This window comes from Ailuropoda melanoleuca, chromosome 1 (genome assembly GCF_002007445.2).
Source record: "Ailuropoda melanoleuca isolate Jingjing chromosome 1, ASM200744v2, whole genome shotgun sequence".
Taxonomy (NCBI): Eukaryota; Metazoa; Chordata; class Mammalia; order Carnivora; family Ursidae; genus Ailuropoda; species Ailuropoda melanoleuca.
In genome coordinates this window covers 191,021,567-191,040,463 of record NC_048218.1, presented here as the reverse complement: position 1 = coordinate 191,040,463, position 18,897 = coordinate 191,021,567, and the positions used below count along the sequence as shown (strand labels likewise).

Genomic DNA, 18,897 nt, shown 5'->3' with positions numbered 1-18,897 from the left:
CAGGAGGCTTTGTTTGCTGTTGTTAGGAAGATTCAGGTGTTTTTCTTGAATAAATGTTTCAAGGATTGTTGCAAGCCTTTGGCTAATTTCTAGAGTGCTGAAAAAGTTAATTTTGAAAATTTATGCCAGTGTTCTCATTACTTTTATGGAGGAATGGATTTTCAGAAGTCCTTCATCCATAATTCCAAAAGCACTTCTCAGTCTGCCTGTGTTTTGAACTGCTGTATTACACCTGTTCTTTTTGAAAGCTAATGATGCCCTATGTATATTTATTACCAGCCATGAAAGTCCACTCTTTGATTTCATTGAGAGCTGCTTGCGAAACAAACATGAAATGGTAATTTACGAAGCTGCATCAGCTATCATCCATCTTCCTAACTGTACCGCAAGGGAGTTGGCACCTGCCGTTTCAGGTTAGTTGTGTATTTGATAACCGGATTTTGTTTATATTCGTATGTTTTTGTTTTAAGTTCCATAGTTCTGCAGGATAGGTAGTAAGAAGGATTTTTGAACCTTAGCTCTATTATATATACCTTTGCATTCTGATATGCAGGTGATTTATTTTTGTTTTTCTTTACTTACCTTTTTCTGAAGTTACCATTTCCCTATATAAAACATTAAAAATTTTTGCTTAGAAGACAAGTAACTTTCATGCCTTCAGTTCTCTTTCATGTTTAAAAGGTCCATTTGCTCGTATAACTATAAATATTGCTACCGCAAATTCAGATATTAACGGATATATTCTTACAGAAAAATAAACTTTCCTATATTTAAACTTTTTATAGTTCAACAAAAAGTGCTTTTGCTGTTTTAATGATACATTTCTCGTGAAGTTTTGATTCTGTGATCTAATCTCCTCATGCATTTTTTGAATACAATACTTCATATACTATATTTTCAGATATATGCAATATGATGAAATGAGCTGTATTCACAACAATCTTTTTTCTTTCTAGTTCTTCAACTTTTCTGTAGTTCTCCTAAGCCAGCTTTGAGATATGCAGCTGTAAGGACCTTGAACAAGGTAGGTGTCCCTTAGTCAGCTATTGACTTATATCAGTGTTGGATTGAGAACCATTACATGTGAAGCATTTGGCTTTCTCCCCAAAGTTAGTAGATAGGATTTATGGGCTTCACTTCTATAGCACCCTCCTTGTATTTGTGGCCTTAGGTGTGGCCATTTTTACTATTCAATTAAAGATTATAATTCATTTTTGCCTTCTGAGCACTTTATAGCTAAGAACCACATTGTCCAATATGATGGCCATTAGCCATGAGTGGCCATTTCCATTTAAATTAAGTAAAATTATATCTAAAAATTCAGCTCCTCAGTCACTCTAGTCACACTTCATGTGCTCAGTAGTCATGTGGTTAGTGACTCTTATATTGGACAGTGCAAAAATATAGAACATTTCTATCACTGTAGAAAGTTCTCTTGGACAGTGCTGGTACAACACAACGTGAGTCACATGTCTAATTTTAAATTTTATAGTAACTTTAAAATTTTTTAAGATGACATTAATTTTAAATAATTTATTTACCTTAATATATATAAAATGTATCAACATGGAATTGGTGTAAAATTATTAAAGATCTATTTTGCTTTTATTTTTTCACACTAAGTCTTTGACATCCTGTGTTTATTTTATGTTTAGAGCATATCTTAATTTGGACTAACCACATTTCAAGTGCTTAGTAGTCACATTTGATTATTGGCTACCATATTAGACACCATAGGTTTAGAGGATACAATAGAAACATAGAATAAATTAAATAACCATAAACATTTGAAATGAAAGTTTTTTGTTTTTTGGGGTTTTTTTTGTTGTTTTTTGTTTTTTTGAAGATTTTATTGAGTGAGAGAGAGAGAGAGATCACGAGTAGGAGGGAGGAGTAGAGGGAGAGACAGACTCCCCACTGAGCAGGAAGCCTGACACGGAACTCGATCCCAGGACCCTGGGATCATGACCTGAGTTGAAGGAGACGCTTAACCAACTGAGCCACCCGGCACCCTTGAAATGAACGTTAATGTAGTGGAAGACTTGTCGTAAGGCAGTATATGCTCTATTATAAATTAATTGTATGAACAACTGGAGGCGAGAGAAGTCATGGAAAAACCTTTACAGAATAACAATTTGAATTGTATTTTTAAGAAGTGATACAAGTCCACATTCCTTTATCTATAATCTTGGGGCCAGATGTGTCTCAGAATTCAGTACTTTATTAATTTTAGGAAGGCAATATGGTACTCTTATATAATATACTAACTCCATTGAGCCTAGAGCAGTACCCTACCATTAGACACATTAATATTTCTTTTTTTTAAGACATATTAATATTTCTGTACTATACATGTGACTATCCTCACTAAGTGGAATAAAGTAATATTTAACTCATTTTACATTAGTTTGGGTCAGATTTTCCTGTTACATTAATTTTGATGCCAATAGTTGGCTGAGTTTTCAAATTTTTTAAATTGTGGGTAAAGGATTCTATACCAATATTGAGATGGAGAGGTGAACAATTTTGACAAAAGTAAAGAAGCAGGAGAATGACAGGCATGTTTTAGTGAATGTGAGCAATCCAATCTGGCTAGAGTTTGCTTAAATACAGAAACGTTTTCTAAGTGATAAGATATTAACAGTCTTTGAGCAGTGTTTACCATGGTGGGTACTATTCTCCGAGACCCTGACATCTAGTAGAATAGATATCCATGTACACATATACTATAAAGAGAAATAGGCCAACTGTAATAAAACACAGCCTGTGATACTGTTCTAAAGATTATAGAAACCTAGGAAGAGAAGGTGCTATGTTATACTATGACTCTGGCAGTTAATCGTATATCAAATGATAGATCATACCTTATTAATTGGAAATGTTCTTCTAAAACAATTACTTTTGACCTATATTGTCCCATTTAGATTTTTAAAAGCCGCTTACCTTAATTAAAATTTCTGTTTTCCTCTTTCTTTTTTTTTTTTTTTAGAGTTCTGGTCTTTATCAGTAGCAGTTTGCTTAATTTCTTTTTCTTGCCCTTCCACAAGGTGGCAATGAAGCACCCCTCTGCTGTTACTGCCTGCAATCTGGACTTAGAAAACCTGATCACAGACTCAAACAGAAGCATTGCTACCCTGGCCATTACTACACTCCTCAAAACAGGGAGTGAGAGCAGTGTGGACAGGCTCATGAAGCAAATATCTTCTTTTGTGTCTGAAATCTCAGATGAGTTCAAGGTATAAATGTAAATATTTTCTTGTTTCTCCCAATCTCTGGCTTGCCTGTTTCTTCTCTTAACAGTATCTTTAGATGAGCAAAAGTGTTAAATTGTTATGAAGTCTAATTTATTAATTTCTTTCTTTCACTGTTATATATTATCTCTGTCTACTTCCAGGCCTTAAAGATATTTTCTTATGCTTTCTAAGTATTTTATGGGTTCAGCTTTTACATTTTGGTCTATGATCCAATTTGAATTCATAAATATTTATGTATTGTGTGTGATAAGTTCAGGTTTTTTTCTGTACTAATATCTAGTCATTCCAGGATAATTTGTTGAAAAAGTCTTTTTCCCCACAGGAGTGCTTTGGCATCTTTATCTGAAAAGCAGATAACTATATAATTGTAGGTATATATCTGGGTTCCTTATCACATTCTGTCGATCTATTTGTCAATCCTATGCCCGTACCATACTGTATTGATTAATGTAGCTTTATGGTACCTCTTAGATGTAAAGCAGTGTGGTCTTCCAGCTTTGTCCTTCTTTTAATATTCTAGGTCCTTTACATTTCCATATAAAATTTAGGACCAGCTTATAATTTCTATAAAAAAAAGTCTGCTAGGATTATGATTGGAGTTATGTTGAATCTGTAAATAAATCTGGGGAGAACTGACATCATAACAATATTCTTCCAGTTCATGAATATGGTATACCACTCTCTTTATTTAGGTCTTCTTTAATTTCTCTGAGCAATGTCTTATAGCATTTACTCTATCGATCTTGCACATCTTCTGTTAAATTTATAGCTAAATATTTTATGCTTTTATATCCTATTAAAATTTCTATTCTATCGTTTGCTAGTAGTATATAAGAATACTTTTTTTTTTTTTTTGCTTTCCCATAACATGGTATCCTTGCTGAGTACCCTTATTGGTTCCAGTAGTTGTTATGCATTCCTTACAATGGTCTGTATAAATCGTCTCATCTGTGAATAGAGACAGTTTTACTTCTTCATTTCCAATCTAAATGCCTTCCCTTTCTTTTCTTGCCTTACTAAAATGACTAGAACTTCCACTATACTGTTGAATAGAACTGGTGAGAATATGTCAGAGATGATCAGAACAATAAAATAAATTTCAGTTAAAAGAATTAAAGTAGACAGATTTTATTATTTCATCCTTATTTCTCAATCAAGTATAGCTGGCTCTGTTTACTCTCTTCTGTATATCCAGATCTTTTTATTTATTTATTTTTTAGAGAGAGTATGCAGGCACAGTGCGGGGAGTTTACTCTCTTCTGTATATCCAGATCTTTTTATTTATTTATTTTTTAGAGAGAGTATGCAGGCACAGTGCGGGGAGGGGCAGAGGGAGAGGGAGAGAGAATCTTAGGTAGGCTGCATGCCCAGTGTGGAGCCTAATGAGGGGCTCTATCCCAGGACCCTGAGATCATGACCTGAGCCAAAATCAAGAGTCTTACTGAGTCACCCAGGCACCCCTGTATCTAGACTTTTAAAAAAACTTAGCCTAGGGGCGCCTGGGTGGCACAGTGGTTAAGCATCTGCCTTCGGCTCAGGGCGTGATCCTGGCGTTCCGGGATCGAGCCCCACTCCTCCGCTGTGAGCCTGCTTCTTCCTCTCCCACTCCCCTGCTTGTGTTCCCTCTCTCGCTGGCTGTCTCTATCTCTGTCCAATAAATAAAATCTTTAAAAAAAAAAAAACTTAGCCTATATATTTAAGTAGATATTTTGAATCTTGGGGAACCTTAGGAGGTTATGAAGTTCACTGTGTAGTATAGCTTACTGAATGAGTCTCCTATGCCTAGGTATTTAGATAGTTTTCAGTATTTTGCAATTACAAATAATGCTGCAGTGGATAACCTGGTGTGTATGTTTTCTTAAAATTTTGGAGGTGTGGCTCAGGGTCAGTTCCTGGATGTTCATATGCTAGGTTGAAGGGCAATATGTAGTCTATTTGTAGAGAGTACTAAGTTCCACCAGCACGTATGAGTGTCGATTTCCCCCCAGCCTCATCAGTGGAGTGTGTTGTGTGCTGAAGTTTTGCCAACCTGATGGGTGGGAAAGTGATCTCATTGTAGTTTTAATGGTTTTTTCCTCTTATGAGGGAAGTTAAACATCTTTTTACATTTTTAAAGATCATTTAATATTTCTCTTTGAATATCGTTTGTTCATCACTTTTCTCCATTTTCTATAGGAATGTTGGTCTTTTGTTTCCTCAATTATTTCAAGTTTTTTTACATATTAGGGATATTAGTGCTTTATGAAATATGTTATGATATTTTCCCCCAGTTTGTCATTTGTCTTTTCTTACTATGTCTTTTGTTGTGCCAAAGGTTATTTTTATGTTGTAGGATTCGTCAATCTTGTTGCATTTGACTTTGGGGTAATAGAAAGCTTTCCCTTCAGGGGCGTCTGGGTGGCTCAGTTGGTGAAGGGTTTTGGGCTCAGGTCATGATCTCAGGATCTTGAGATCAAGCCTCACGCTGAGCTCCATGCTGGTGGTGGAGCCTGCTTAGAGTTTTCTCTCTCCCTCTGTGTCTCCCCCGACTCCTTTAAAAAAAAAAAGAAAGAAAGAAAGCTTTCCCTTCAGATTGTAGGATCTGATTGTGTGAATCAGGGTTCACCTATGATTTCTTCCAGTGCATGCAGAGTACCATGTTTTCATTTAGATCTGATATATTGGATTTTATTATTCTATATGGTATGAGAAATGGATCTAATCTTATCTTTTTTCAGTGATTATCTAGTTGCCCTTCCCTCCAGTTTTATTTAAAAGACTGTCTTTGCCCCAGTGATTTGAGATGCCACCCTTATCATCTGCTAAAGTTCCATATGTATGTGGGTCTGTTTTTGGGCTTCCTAATCTGTTCTGTTGTTCATTTATTCACATATCAGTACCACACACTGTTTTAAATATACACGCTTTGTAGGGTGTATTAATCTCTCTCAGTCCCCTCACATGGCTCTTCGTTTTCATTGTTTCCCTAGTTATTCTTACATGTTTATTTTTCCTAACGAATTTTAGTATTAACTTGTCTAGCTTCATGAAAAATCTCATTGGCATTCTTCTTGGGATCACATCAAGCTATCTTGATGATGTTGAGAAATCCTATCCAAGAACAAGGGATAGCTTTTAATTTGTTCAAATCTACTATTGTGCCTTTCAAGAAAATTTTATAGTATTTTTGTCAGTTTTGAATGCTTTTAAAATGCTTTTCTTATTTTATCTTGTTTGTTGCTATTATGATTGTACCCACTGTATCTTCTAACTGGTTATACATGTATATGTTCCCTTTGTATAGTGCAAGATGTCTTCTAGCCTTAGAAGATACAGAGTCTCCCTCTAAAAGTAAAGGGCACGTTTCCACACAGCCCTAGAAGATACAGCTAGTGCTTTCCCTAGAGCGAAAAGCAAGCATGCTCACTGTCCAGGATAATAAAGATGTTTCCCTTCAGCACAAAGGCCCGGCATGCTTACTGCCCTCTGTAAAATATTCGAGTTCCACACCTCAGGGTTCTTCTGTAATGAGAGCTACTGTGGCCCTTTTCACGTTGCTCTCTGAGGAAACTCGCCCCAAATGCTGATGCTTTAGCTACTGCTATTGCTGTATTTAATTGTCCTTCATCTCTGATCCAGGAGTCTTGTGTTTTCTCTACCACAGTCCATGAAATTGTGGCAGACTAACTTGTTAGCTTCCAAGTAGGCAAAAGTCTCATACCCTGCTTACTTCTTGACAGTGGTCTTCAAAGCTGTGGTAAAATTTTCCTGGAAATCATTTTGTGAAGTAGTTCCTTGGTAATTTTCTATTTCTTCTATGGAAACATCAGTCTGTTTATGCTTTTTAAAAAATTTATTTTAGAGAGAGAGAGCACAAGCACGAGCGAGCAGGGGGAGGGGACGGGGAGAGGGAGAGAGAGAATCTCAAGTAGACTCCTGAGCTGAGCACAGAGCCCGATGTGGGGCTTCATCTCATGACTGTGAGATCTTGCCCTGAGCCCAAATCAAAAGCCGGATGCTTAACCAACTGAGCTACCCAGGCGCCCCTTTGTTTTTTATCTATATTCTTCACTTTAAAACTTTTGTGTGTTTATTGGCTTGGAGCAAAGGGATGGGGTCTCTTGAATAAACTTCATTTGTACATTGTTTTTTATTTTCCTTTGAGGTCTCCTTGCCCATCTTTCATGAAGAACCATTATTGCCATTCTAGATAACTATAGCGCCGCCTTAGCTTGCAGTAGGTAAGAGGGAAAGGATGCCTCGTAGCTAAAGGTGTAAAGATGAACGTCCTTTCTGTGTTTCTTTTTCCACAGGTGGTGGTTGTACAGGCAATTAGTGCTCTCTGTCAGAAATACCCTCGAAAGCACAGTGTCATGATGACTTTCCTCTCCAACATGCTCCGAGATGATGTAGGTAGACATGTTTTCATCATAGGACGTTGCTCTCTTAAATATTTATGATTCCCATGAAATATCGTAGTATTTTATACCACTTTTTCATCTCAGCCTGCCTCCAAAATGGTATGCTTGATTCTGGTTGCTGTTTTATCGTTACTAAACATGCTACTGTTTTAGTTTTCCCACTTGGAGAAAAAAACACTTTTGTTTCTTTCAGAAGGGGAAGGAAATGAAATTTGAATATTAGAAGCTTGAGCCTGGGAGTAGAAGCATTTCTCCAAAAAGCGTCCTCTGAATGAATGGCAGTTTTCTCTTTTGCCAGGGAGGCTTTGAATATAAGCGGGCCATTGTGGACTGCATAATCAGCATTGTGGAAGAGAACCCTGAGGGTAAAGAAGCAGGTCTAGCCCACCTTTGTGAATTCATTGAGGACTGTGAACACACTGTTCTGGCTACTAAGATTCTACACTTGTTGGGCAAGGAGGGCCCCAGAACGCCTGTCCCCTCCAAGTATATCCGCTTTATTTTTAATAGGGTCGTACTGGAGAATGAGGCTGTCAGAGCTGGTGAGTCACTGGAACACTGGTACTGATGTAACTGCTAATCTTTGAAATGCTTATTAACTCAAGGGGGTGGTGATGAATTTGGGAAATGAAGTTGCAAGGTCTATTTGACGGTAGGCTCTTGGAGCATACTTGGGCCAGACGCGCTGCTCGTCTACTCCAATTTCCATCCTGATTTCTGCCTTATGTTGAGACAGATGACCCTTGACTTTCAGTACAATAGGAATACGGTGATGGGGGCGCGTGGGTGGCACAGTCATTAAGCGTCTGCCTTCAGCTCAGGGCGTGATCCCGGCGTTATGGGATCGAGCCCCACATCAGGCTCCTCCGCTAAGCCTGCTTCTTCCTCTCCCACTNGTACAATAGGAATACGGTGATGGGGGCGCGTGGGTGGCACAGTCATTAAGCGTCTGCCTTCAGCTCAGGGCCTGATCCCGGCGTTATGGGATCGAGCCCCACATCAGGCTCCTCCGCTATGAGCCTGCTTCTTCCTCTCCCACTCCCCCTGCTTGTGTTCCCTCTCTTGCTGGCTGTGTCTATCTCTGTCAAATAAATTAAAATTAAAAAAAAAAAAGAATATGGTGATGGCATCATGCATTTTTTCAGAGTGATAGCCATCAGTATGAATATCTATGAATTGTGTGTGTGTGTTTTTAAGTGACTTTCCACAGGTCTTAGGAAACTTTTTTACTTCCTCCTTGCTCTCTCATCATTCCTTCCCCTTAGCATAGGAACAGGTGAGACTCTCTCCTATGTTGTTTCTTATTAGCTACTGACTAGACCTCCCCTGTCAGGTGAACTTGAAGCCGCTGTTACTAGCTGCCCCACGAATTTATTCTCCACTTTTTCTTCAACTCACTGTAATCTCGCTCTCTCCCTTAAAAGCCCTCTGAAGCTACTATTTTTACAAATTACTTAGAAGCCAGTTGGAACATGGTCAGTCACAGACGTTCTCACCTTTGTTCACCTCTCACTCAGCCTGTTGGACTCTTGACACATCCGGAACCCCTCTCCCCGTGGTGTCCACAGGAGCCCGCATCTCCCGTCTCTCCCCGGTCTGATTTTTGGGGCCCCTCTTTCATTCCTTAGAACACGAGTTTTTCTCGGGGCTTTGTCTTACGACACACGCTCTCTTCCCGGGGTGTCGTCAGCGCTCCCCCGGTGTGCGCTGAGGTCGCAGTCCTGGGTCTCTTTCTTGAACCCCTGTGCCTCCTGCCTCAGGCACTTCAAGTTCAACCCAAACGCAGATCCTCCCCTTTACCATCCACTCAGTTGTGAAGACGGAGAGTCCTTCTGCTGTTTGGGAATTCCCACCTGCCGGCTGACAAAATGCCATCAATCCCGCCGCCTCACGGTTTCTCCGTTGTCTTTTGTCTGTTTCCCAAGCACTACTTTGGGCTCCCCGCGCCCCCAGATCCCGACGGGGCGGACCGCGTGCAGGCCCACGGGCATCCAGTCCGTTCTCCACTCTCAGCCACCACGGTGGCCTTTGCGAACAGGACGTGCTTGCAGACGGGCTGTGGCGCAGTCGGCTACAAATACACCCGTTTACCCTGCACGTGACGTCCACTCCTAAGAATTCCGCGGCGCGCGCCTACCTGCGTTGTTCTCCGCCTGCTCTGCCGCTGCCATGGCCTCGCTCCCGATCCATCCGGGGGCCGTACACGCGCTCTCCCCGCCTCTCCCTCCGGCGAGCGCTGCTGGCCTTCAGGCGTCAGCGCCTCGGCTCCCCCAGCAGTTCTAAGGGCTTTTCTCTGGAGGTCGTTCTCCCAGGACTTGCTCCGCTGCGCTGCCGTCCCGCTTCCCTCGCCGGTCCTCTCCGCTGGAGTACAACTCCTGCGGGTCAGAACCGTGTCTTTTCTCTTCCCGCCCCCAGCACCTAGCACCACTCCTGACAAAAGTTAGGTGCGCGAGGGATCTTGACTGAACGGAGTGCAATTCAACAGTAGGGTTTCTTAGGATGCTTGGGGCTGGTGGTTTGAGTTAGAGCTGAATTCCGTCGCCGCGGTGTACAAGGGGCTGTGGTCCGAGTGGAGGAGAGCTCATGCAAGAAATATATAGGATACTTTATCCTCAGTGCCTGGAGAATTTTCCTATTCATAGTTCTCTTGGGCCTGCAGTTTTCTAGTTATGCTTACGTGGATCAAAGAAATAAGAAACACACACTTTTTTTTTTTTTTGAATGATTATTGCTTAACTCTGAGACACCACTACAGTATTTACGTTGTTTGTTTATGCTTCGTTATAGCCGCTGTGAGTGCTTTGGCTAAATTTGGGGCTCAAAATGAGAATCTTCTCCCAAGCATCCTTGTGCTCTTACAAAGGTAAGTAAAACAATGTTGTTGTTGTTTTTTTAAAGAACACTGTGTGGCTGAATAGAGAATTCCTCATATCAAATGCTTTGTGGGGCCTGGGAGTAGAACTGGTGGAGTAAGTCAAGGGCAATGGCATGTCTGTTCCCTTTCTAGTAATTTTGCGTGTGCTTGTGTACATGTGATTTTGACTTTGAATCTCTGTTGTGTGGGTGTGAGGAAGTAACTTAAATGCCTGTGCCTCAGTTGGCATAATCGGGGCCAATCTCAGAGTGACTCACTGTGGAGAGTTGAAAAAGCAGCTTTTCTTGGTTTCCATGACTCCCCATTTGATGAGGAAAAGACCTGCTTTCGCAAATGCTCTGCAATTACATCTTGTAATTGAAGCAGAAAAATTACAAGCCAAAGGCTGGCTGGTTGAAACAAATTGCCATCTGAGTAGTAACAATGCCTGGATTCTGAAAACTTGTTAGTATCCTTGGAAAGCAGAATATTCCCATCCCTTAATTATAAAGAAGTCTAAGCCTACCAGGGGCATGTGGTCGCATATTCAAGAATAGACCCCAAACTGCTGTCTCATGTTGTCGTAGCCTTCCTGATTATTCTGATGCCTCCGCATGTAGTGCTTCTGGTTCGGAACAGCCCTATTTCTTTACCAATTTAGAACAGTCTCCCAAATTTATGGAGATTGTAGGGTCCACCGTTGGCTGTTGGACGGCTCGTTTATAAAGGTGGTGTCCGAGGGCCTGAGCTGTTCCCGTCAGGTGTGGTGGTAAAGAAGGCTATTGGAAGTTTTTAGGGTACCGTGACATGCCTCTTCTGTGTCCCCTGGACAGGTGTATGATGGATACCGACGATGAGGTTCGGGACAGGGCTACTTTCTATCTGAACGTGCTACAGCAGAGGCAGATGGCACTGAATGCTACCTATATCTTCAATGGTCAGTGAGAGCCAAGGATGGAGACAACTACGCTTTTGTTCCCCAAATGGTGTCTTGGAAGCCTTATCTCCTGATTTGTGTATGAGCCCACTGCGTTAGGCACAATGCTTGTTTTTTGTTTGTTTGTTTTATCTTTGAACGCACTTCCATTTCTAGGGGAACCTAAAGTATGTAAAGGCCCGAGGAACATGGCTTGTTCCTGGTTCTCCTTGAGCTCCCTCTTGGTTGGGTTTACCTTTTTTTTCTTACGTTATGATTGTTCCCACAGGGGTAAGTTTCTTTCTCTTCTGAAAGGTACTTAATAATTTGTTGGAAATTTTTATGCTCTGCTCTCATGTTGCCTTGGGCAAAGTGATTAAGGCAGTTTTATAAAATAGCTCCATTTTTAATGATTTCGGTTATAAAGTCTATGGTTTTACCTTTCTCTTTCGTCAGAAAGCTTAGGTAAATATTATAAATCTGGGCCTGTCTGGACCCCAGGATTGGTAGGATGCTGAGATTTCTCTTTTGTAGGCCTCACGGTCTCTGTGCCAGGGATGGAGAAGGCCCTCCACCAGTACACGCTGGAGCCTTCCGAGAAGCCCTTTGACATGAAGTCTATTCCTCTTGCTATGGCTCCCGTATTCGAGCAGAAAGCAGGTAATGGTAATGCTTAACTGTTAGTTTTTCTACGTGTGAATAGTTTTACAGCTGTCAAATATGCTGTTATTGTATTTTCTCAAATACTACTTTTGTTTAATTGTCTCTCCTAAGTCTTATGGCACTAAGATGGATGTATTTTTTTTTAATTAGGGTTTTAAATAGTTTTTTCCTGGGGCGCCTGGGTGGCTCAGTTGGTTGAGCATCCAACTCATGGTCTTGGCTCAGGCCATGGTCTCAGGGTCAGGAGAGCGAGAGCGAGATCGAGCCCCACGCTGGCTCCGCGCTCAGTGGGGGGAGTCTGCTTGAAACATTCCCTCTGCCCCTCCCTATATTTGCATGAGTGCATGCGTGCTCTCTCTCTCTCTCTCAGGTAAATAAATCTTTAAAAAAAAATTAAAAGTTTCCCCCTGGCTTTTGCATAGAATATGAAGCATGACCCAGATTGAGTGTTTTCTTCTTTTAATGCTAAGTCTTACAGCATTTGAAGTTAGTGGTCACTGTGTGTCTCAGAATAGTGATTGCGCTGTTACCTCTTTTTATTTTCTTTTCTTTTTTTTTAAAAGATTTTATTTATTTATTTGACAGAGAGACAGCTAGCGAGAGAGGGAACACAAGCAGGGGGAGTGGGAGAGGAAGAAGCAGGCTCCCAGCAGAGGAGCCTGATGTGGGGCTCGATCCCATAACGCCGGGATCACGCCCTGAGCTGAAGGCAGACACTTAACCGCTGTGCCACCCAGGCGCCCCCTCTCTTTTTATTTTCTGAAATTAGTAAAGTCTTCATTAATTTTGTGACTGGAGGTTTGCTGTGAAAGAATATATGGGACAAAAGCATAAAAAATATTTGCAAAGAATATCTAACTTTAAAACTTTATTATTTCACAAAATACGTTCACTAAATACATTTTAATTTGAGCATCTCCCTAAAAAAGATGACAAAGAACCTACTGGTATGATTTAGGAATAGCTCCTTATATATGTGCTAGAAGTTTCTGCCCTCATTTCTTTCTGTCTGCATTTTTAGCTTGATAGTGGGAGGGAACCTCACTTGATTGCTCATATCTGTCTTTGTAGAAATCATGCTTGTGGCCACCAAGCCAGAGAAGTTGGCTCCTTCCAGGCAAGACATTTTCCAAGGTATGATGATTTGATGTGTAGAAGTAATAGTCTTGCATCCCAGGCATTGTAAATATAATGAAGTCCACTACTTTTATTCAAAGTGATTAATTCTCAGTACAGGAAATCTTTATGTGACTGCTTATCTGTTGTTACAGGTGACAGTTGCTGGGGCTACCTGGAGTCCATGGGACTTTGCAATTTCCAACTGCTAACTTACAGGGAATATTGTCCTTACTCTGTATCTTGGTTAACAGGGAACTCAAATTCTACAAAATTAGGAATTTAGTTTCTTTCTTTTCTTTTTTTTTCCCCTTGTAGTAATTCAGCATATAAACTCTCTTAAAAGATTATTTCACTAAAGCTTGGGACATATTAATTGAAACTTCAACTGTGACTAAGGCAGTGGAAATTTAAAACATCTTAGGTACCCAGAGTAATGTCTTTTCCTCTCTCATGTTACTTTCTTCCTTCTTATCTCTTTTCTCAAAAGAACAATTGGCTGCCATTCCCGAGTTTATGGATCTAGGACCCTTGTTCAAGTCTTCTGAGCCTGTTCAACTTACGGAAGCAGAGACAGAATATTTTGTCCGTTGTATCAAGCACGTGTTTACCAATCACATCGTGTTCCAGGTGAGGGAAGTGCCGCCATCTGCTCCCATGGTGGCTCCGTGTGCTCAGGGACGAGTGTTGATTCCCCTTCAGTTTATGATTCTAGCTGCTTCCTACTGAGAAGTAACTTGGCCTCATTTCTGGGTGTTTTCCCTAACTCCATAGCTATAGAAATCCCTTCATATGATAGTTAAAATTTAAAAGGACATAAAACTGAAATGTCTGAAGAAGTCAGCCAACATCAAGTATAACCTATTTAAAAATAATCATCATCTAACATCAGGGTAAATTAAGTGGGTTGTTCCAAGAACTTGGATTTCCATTTGATTCTTAGCTATCAGACTTCTACCATCTTGTTGGGTAGAACTCGGTCTCAGGAAAGAGAAGAAACTGACGAATAAAAGAAACAAAAGGAACTCAAGGCAACCCGCTGCCTCAAGAAAAATCTTCAGAGGAGACCTGCAGGACGGTTCAGAGAGGGAAAGGCTAGTGGGTTCCAGAACGGAGTCGTGGGTCATGGGCGGGAAGGGACAACTTGCTTAAGAACAGTCGTTAGCCTTCATAACTTTGCTGCCTGGTGACTTTTCAGTTTGACTGTACCAATACTCTTAACGACCAGCTGTTGGAGAAGGTGACAGTGCAGATGGAGCCGTCGGAGTCCTACGAGGTGCTGTGTTGCCTCCCAGCCCCCAGCCTCGCTTACAATCAGCCAGGAATATGTTACACTCTGGTTCGCCTGCCTGATGATGACTCGACAGCAGGTATGAACCCACAGGAGGGAGGAGAGAGGAGTAAGAATGCGTCACAACTTGAGCTCTTAACCGTCGGGGCAAATGTGTGGTTCTTTTCCAAAATGAAATATGGTTCTTTTCCAAAATGAAATATAATGACAGTGACGGCATATTTATATTTATAAAAGTAAAGTAATTATTGCTGCAGAAATATTAATTTTATATCTAAGTGTCTGAGTAGCAATATTTGCTGGACATTTAATGTTAAAAACTGAACGTATACAGTGGTAGCTCAGAGAGGAACAGGCTTCCTGGTGGCACAGTGTGAACCACGAATGAGGGTTCACGTACCTGATGTCTCCTGGGAAGGATGATGGCCTCCTCCTCCCTGATGTTTGTTTCCGGGGCATCCTAAGGACTTCGTATTTAGTAGGTCCATGGCATTTTCAAATAGTTGTTTCTGGGGTCTTATAGCACATGGCTGGTGTCTGAGAGTACGTCTCATCCTGGTGAGTGGCTTAGCCAACTTCTGTGTATCCACATCTGAGAAGGGCATTGTAATTCCCTCCTTGACCCATATGTAGCCTTGAGAGAGGGGCGGGGAGGCCTAGGAAGGAGGGCCAACTGCTAGGGCCAGTGGTGTCTACAAATTTGGGGTTTGAGGTCTTGTGACTACCTCTTGTGAATGTCACGTATCTGTCATACTTGATTTCTTTTCCCATTTTCCCACCTGAACTCTTCCTGCATTCACTCCACATCTTGACACTGTTACCCAGTTTTTACAGAAATAAGCACACATATTGCATTTATGTTTTGAACAATTTTTATTACTAGTACAGGAAAAAACAATTTTTATTACTAGTACACAAAAAAACAATTTTTACTACTGGTACAGGAAAAAACAAGTTAACAAAATTCACAAATACTGGGGGAAGAAGTTAAAGAGTTACAAGAAATCGTAAAAGTACTAGTAAATAGTTATCCCTGGTCATCATTCAGTTCTGTCTGGGGCTTAACCGGCCTTCTCTTAGCCCCTCTCCCAACTCCCTTTTTAGATGTTGGTTCTGGGAGCCCCTGCCCAATCTCCTCTGTGTTGGACGATAGACCAGGCTACTCACTCTAGCACGAGGTAGATTCAAGTTGGCACCATTGCTGGGTCTGAATCCCAGGTGGTTCCCTCTGGCCCTCGGCGGACCTGCACTTCTCCTCTGCAGCCACTGTGGATCCATAACCCCCTGGGTAGGAAGGCACTTTCCTATCTGGCCTCCAGTACTTCTCCTTCAAGCATTAGGCCATCTGACTTTGACTTTTAATCACCTCCTTTATCCCTTTATGAAGTTTCTCTAGCTCCATCCCCTTTTGGCTTCACTTTCTCTCCTGGTCTGTTTCCCTCTGGTTACATTTGTCTAAAGTACGTCCACCAGCCATTGATGAAGCTGGCTGTACTCTTAAGCTGGTTTTATTTATTACCCTTGTTCCAAACCAGTGTCGGGGCTCAGTCTTAACATAGCCCTGTGGCTTCAGCCATCATCCTGGGAAATTGCATGTTATCATTTTTTTTTTTTTTCCAATAGCCACCTCTCCTTTTTTCAGAATTCCTCCCCTTATTGTCCTTCTAAGGTTTCTGTTTTTTTAAGGGATGCCATTACTTTGCAACTTAATTTTAAAGGGAAGTGAAATGCTGAACTCACTGAAGAATCCAACTCTTCCCAACTGAGAATACTAGCTCCTCCCATTTCCCCAGGTCCCCTTGGATAATTGATAACTCAGGTGCCTCACACCCCAGGGAGTGGTCTTAACAGAATACAAGAAATACAAGTTTACAATATCGAAGTACAGAAAACAACAATATCGAAATTACAGAAATTACATTGTACAGGAGAAAACAACCACAACAATAAGAGAAAACGTATCTACCAGAGAAGAAGCATAGGGAAAGTTTTCTCACCCCTCCTGTCTAAGGAGTTAATTTATTTTTAAAACGTAGATCTTACAAATTAGCCCAGAGGTTTCAACCTTTGGTCTGCTGGCTACGGACTCTTCTGCTTGATGGTTTGTTAGTATTTTGTTTATAAAAATTTGGCACTTGGAGAATTTTCTTTGTTTCCTGTTAAACTTTTCAAAGGGTTTTGCTGATTGGCATTAAACTCTTGTTTAGAGTTATAAACTCTTGTCCTTGCATTTTGGAGAAAAGAGATGGAATTTTGTCTCAACACTCGGACCTTTAAAACTTACTTGTTTGTAGTCAATTTATATTTGACCCATCATATACCTGCTTAAAACCAAACTCCTTTCTATTCTTCAGTCTTGGTCAGAAAATGTCACATTTTTAATCTATGGCCAATTCAGAGTCTTTGCTGTGCAAAGAACAGAAGTAAACTGCCAGGGCATAGATGGGAATAAGAGTCTTCTACCGCCCCCCCTTTTGCATTTTCCCCACTGCAAATACTATGAATTTTCCCAATCACCTGAAGATCTATACATCACTTCTACTAATTGCAAAAACTATATTTTTCATACAACCACGGAAGAAAAAAGAAATTACACAGATTGCGATTTCTATCAACTTGAACACTGTATATAGCATAAGAGAAAGACAGAGATAGATAGATTTGGGAGATAGATTGGGATCTGGATTTTGACTGCTACATATGGACTGGGTAACTTAGACAGATTATTAATTCTCTGTAAACCTTTTAGGACTGTTATAAGGATGAAATGAAATTAAATAAGATGATTAGCATGGTACCAGACACATAGTAAATACTCAATAAACAGAAGTTGTTATTGCTTCAATTCGAGAACTACCCACTTTCTCCCTTATCTTATTTAAAATCAAGTCTTCCACAGTTCACAGGACACACGCCCTCCAACCTCCAAAGAGTTGTTCTAGCAATTATCCTGATCTTGGCTCTATCTTTAAACTTTCTCTCTCCCCCTTTATTTGTGTACAAAAAAACCTAAACCCCATCTGACAACTTTTACCTGAACCCAACATCGAGATGGCCCCGTAAGTCCTTCCCTCAAGTCACGGGCAGTGTGTGGGAAGAGTTCGCGGCATCACAGACCTCAGCTCAGTGGGTCCTGCTGGTCTTCTGTCCTCCAGCTGCTGCCCCTTTATGCAGAAACGTTTAGAAAAGCTTTCAGGGCAGCATCCTTTCTTGGCGTCCTTTCCCACTCAGCAGCTTTCTTTGCCCTGAGGCTTTCTGGCACTCCCAGATGAGGTGTGCAACATTCTACAAATCTTTCCTCTTGCTGCACCTCAAGGACGGCCCCTGTCTGTTGAACTCCTTGTCCCACTCCTTATTTAGAAGCACTGGGACCCCTCTATTGCTTGTACTGTGGGACTGTCTGGCCGTAGTGCGTCACACTTCTCATCTCAGACCACTTCAGCCCCTTTCAGTAACTCACCGAAAAATTCTGCAATGGACAGTGTCCACCCTAAGACCCAGCTGAACAGTACCGCTGTAGGAGTGTCTTTGTCCGTCTGTCATGAGGGACACTGACGACCACTCGTAACTCATGTCTGCGGCTGAGCTTGAGTCCGCCGGCACTTCCCTGACCCCCATTCTCACTTAAGGTACTGCGGGTTCTGATGGGGTCTGAGCCTCCCCACCCCCCTGCCAATCTGTAGTCTCCATTCCATTATTTGGTGTTTGATACTAATCATATTAATGCATGACACTGGATGAACAGCTTCAGTGAACTGAAACAGATCTCAGAGTTTTTTGCTTTTACCCACCTCCAGCCACTCATTGGGATCCTTATTCATGACCCTTCATGAAACTTTGCGTTCTTCCAAGCTAAGCACATATTCCGTAATTTTACTCAAATACTAAAAAAGTAGGATAGATAGAACATTACTATTCAACCACCATTTCCTCTGCCTCAACCATGGAATGGGTATCAATCTAGCCTTAGGGTCACTATTCCTCCGGTTTGACCCATTATGAGATTAGCTAAGATTCCCAGTCTCCGATCTCCTTATTCACCGGCTCATTGATCTTGTCACCAATCCAGCTCTCCTCAAATACACTGAAATTTCTAACACTCCCTTCTCTGCTTACTTTCAGCCTATCTTCCCGTTCTGTTTACATGTTCCCTTGTCACACCATCGTCAAGGTACAAATCTTTATTGCTGCCTTTCTTACATGATAACATCTCTCCAGAAGGCAACATAAACATGGCATATCCACCCATTTCCTCTTCTCCCTTCTTTTGGCCTTAGGAAACCTCTGCTTGGTTCCACTTGGGAACTTCCTCCTTAACCTGTCTCATGACTCAGAATCCCTCTAATGACTTACACGCATCTTCATCTTTGGACACCAGAAGCACCTGAAGGACCTTGAGGCTC

At 41.2% G+C, this 18,897-nt stretch overlaps 2 protein-coding genes across 10 annotated transcripts in view; one reads left to right on the top strand and one right to left on the bottom strand.

Moving 5' to 3' along the window:
• Positions 1 to 18,897, top strand: part of COPG2 (COPI coat complex subunit gamma 2) — a 112,651-nt gene that overhangs the window by 52,277 nt on the left and 41,477 nt on the right. Inside the window, exons 10-20 of the mRNA XM_002913442.4 lie at positions 280 to 413; positions 957 to 1,024; positions 3,048 to 3,236; positions 7,547 to 7,642; positions 7,953 to 8,196; positions 10,442 to 10,517; positions 11,342 to 11,445; positions 11,959 to 12,084; positions 13,159 to 13,221; positions 13,694 to 13,833; positions 14,402 to 14,573. Of these exons, the coding sequence (XP_002913488.1) occupies positions 280 to 413; positions 957 to 1,024; positions 3,048 to 3,236; positions 7,547 to 7,642; positions 7,953 to 8,196; positions 10,442 to 10,517; positions 11,342 to 11,445; positions 11,959 to 12,084; positions 13,159 to 13,221; positions 13,694 to 13,833; positions 14,402 to 14,573 (1,412 nt within the window). The remainder of the gene's footprint in view (positions 1 to 279; positions 414 to 956; positions 1,025 to 3,047; positions 3,237 to 7,546; positions 7,643 to 7,952; positions 8,197 to 10,441; positions 10,518 to 11,341; positions 11,446 to 11,958; positions 12,085 to 13,158; positions 13,222 to 13,693; positions 13,834 to 14,401; positions 14,574 to 18,897) is intronic.
• Positions 16,105 to 18,897, bottom strand: part of MEST — a 66,716-nt gene continuing 63,923 nt past the window's right edge. For all 9 annotated transcript variants that reach the window (XM_034672271.1, XM_034672255.1, XM_034672265.1 and 6 more), the window contains one exon: positions 16,105 to 17,658. In XM_034672271.1, the coding sequence (XP_034528162.1) occupies positions 17,618 to 17,658 (41 nt within the window). In that variant the 3' untranslated portion in view covers positions 16,105 to 17,617. The remainder of the gene's footprint in view (positions 17,659 to 18,897) is intronic.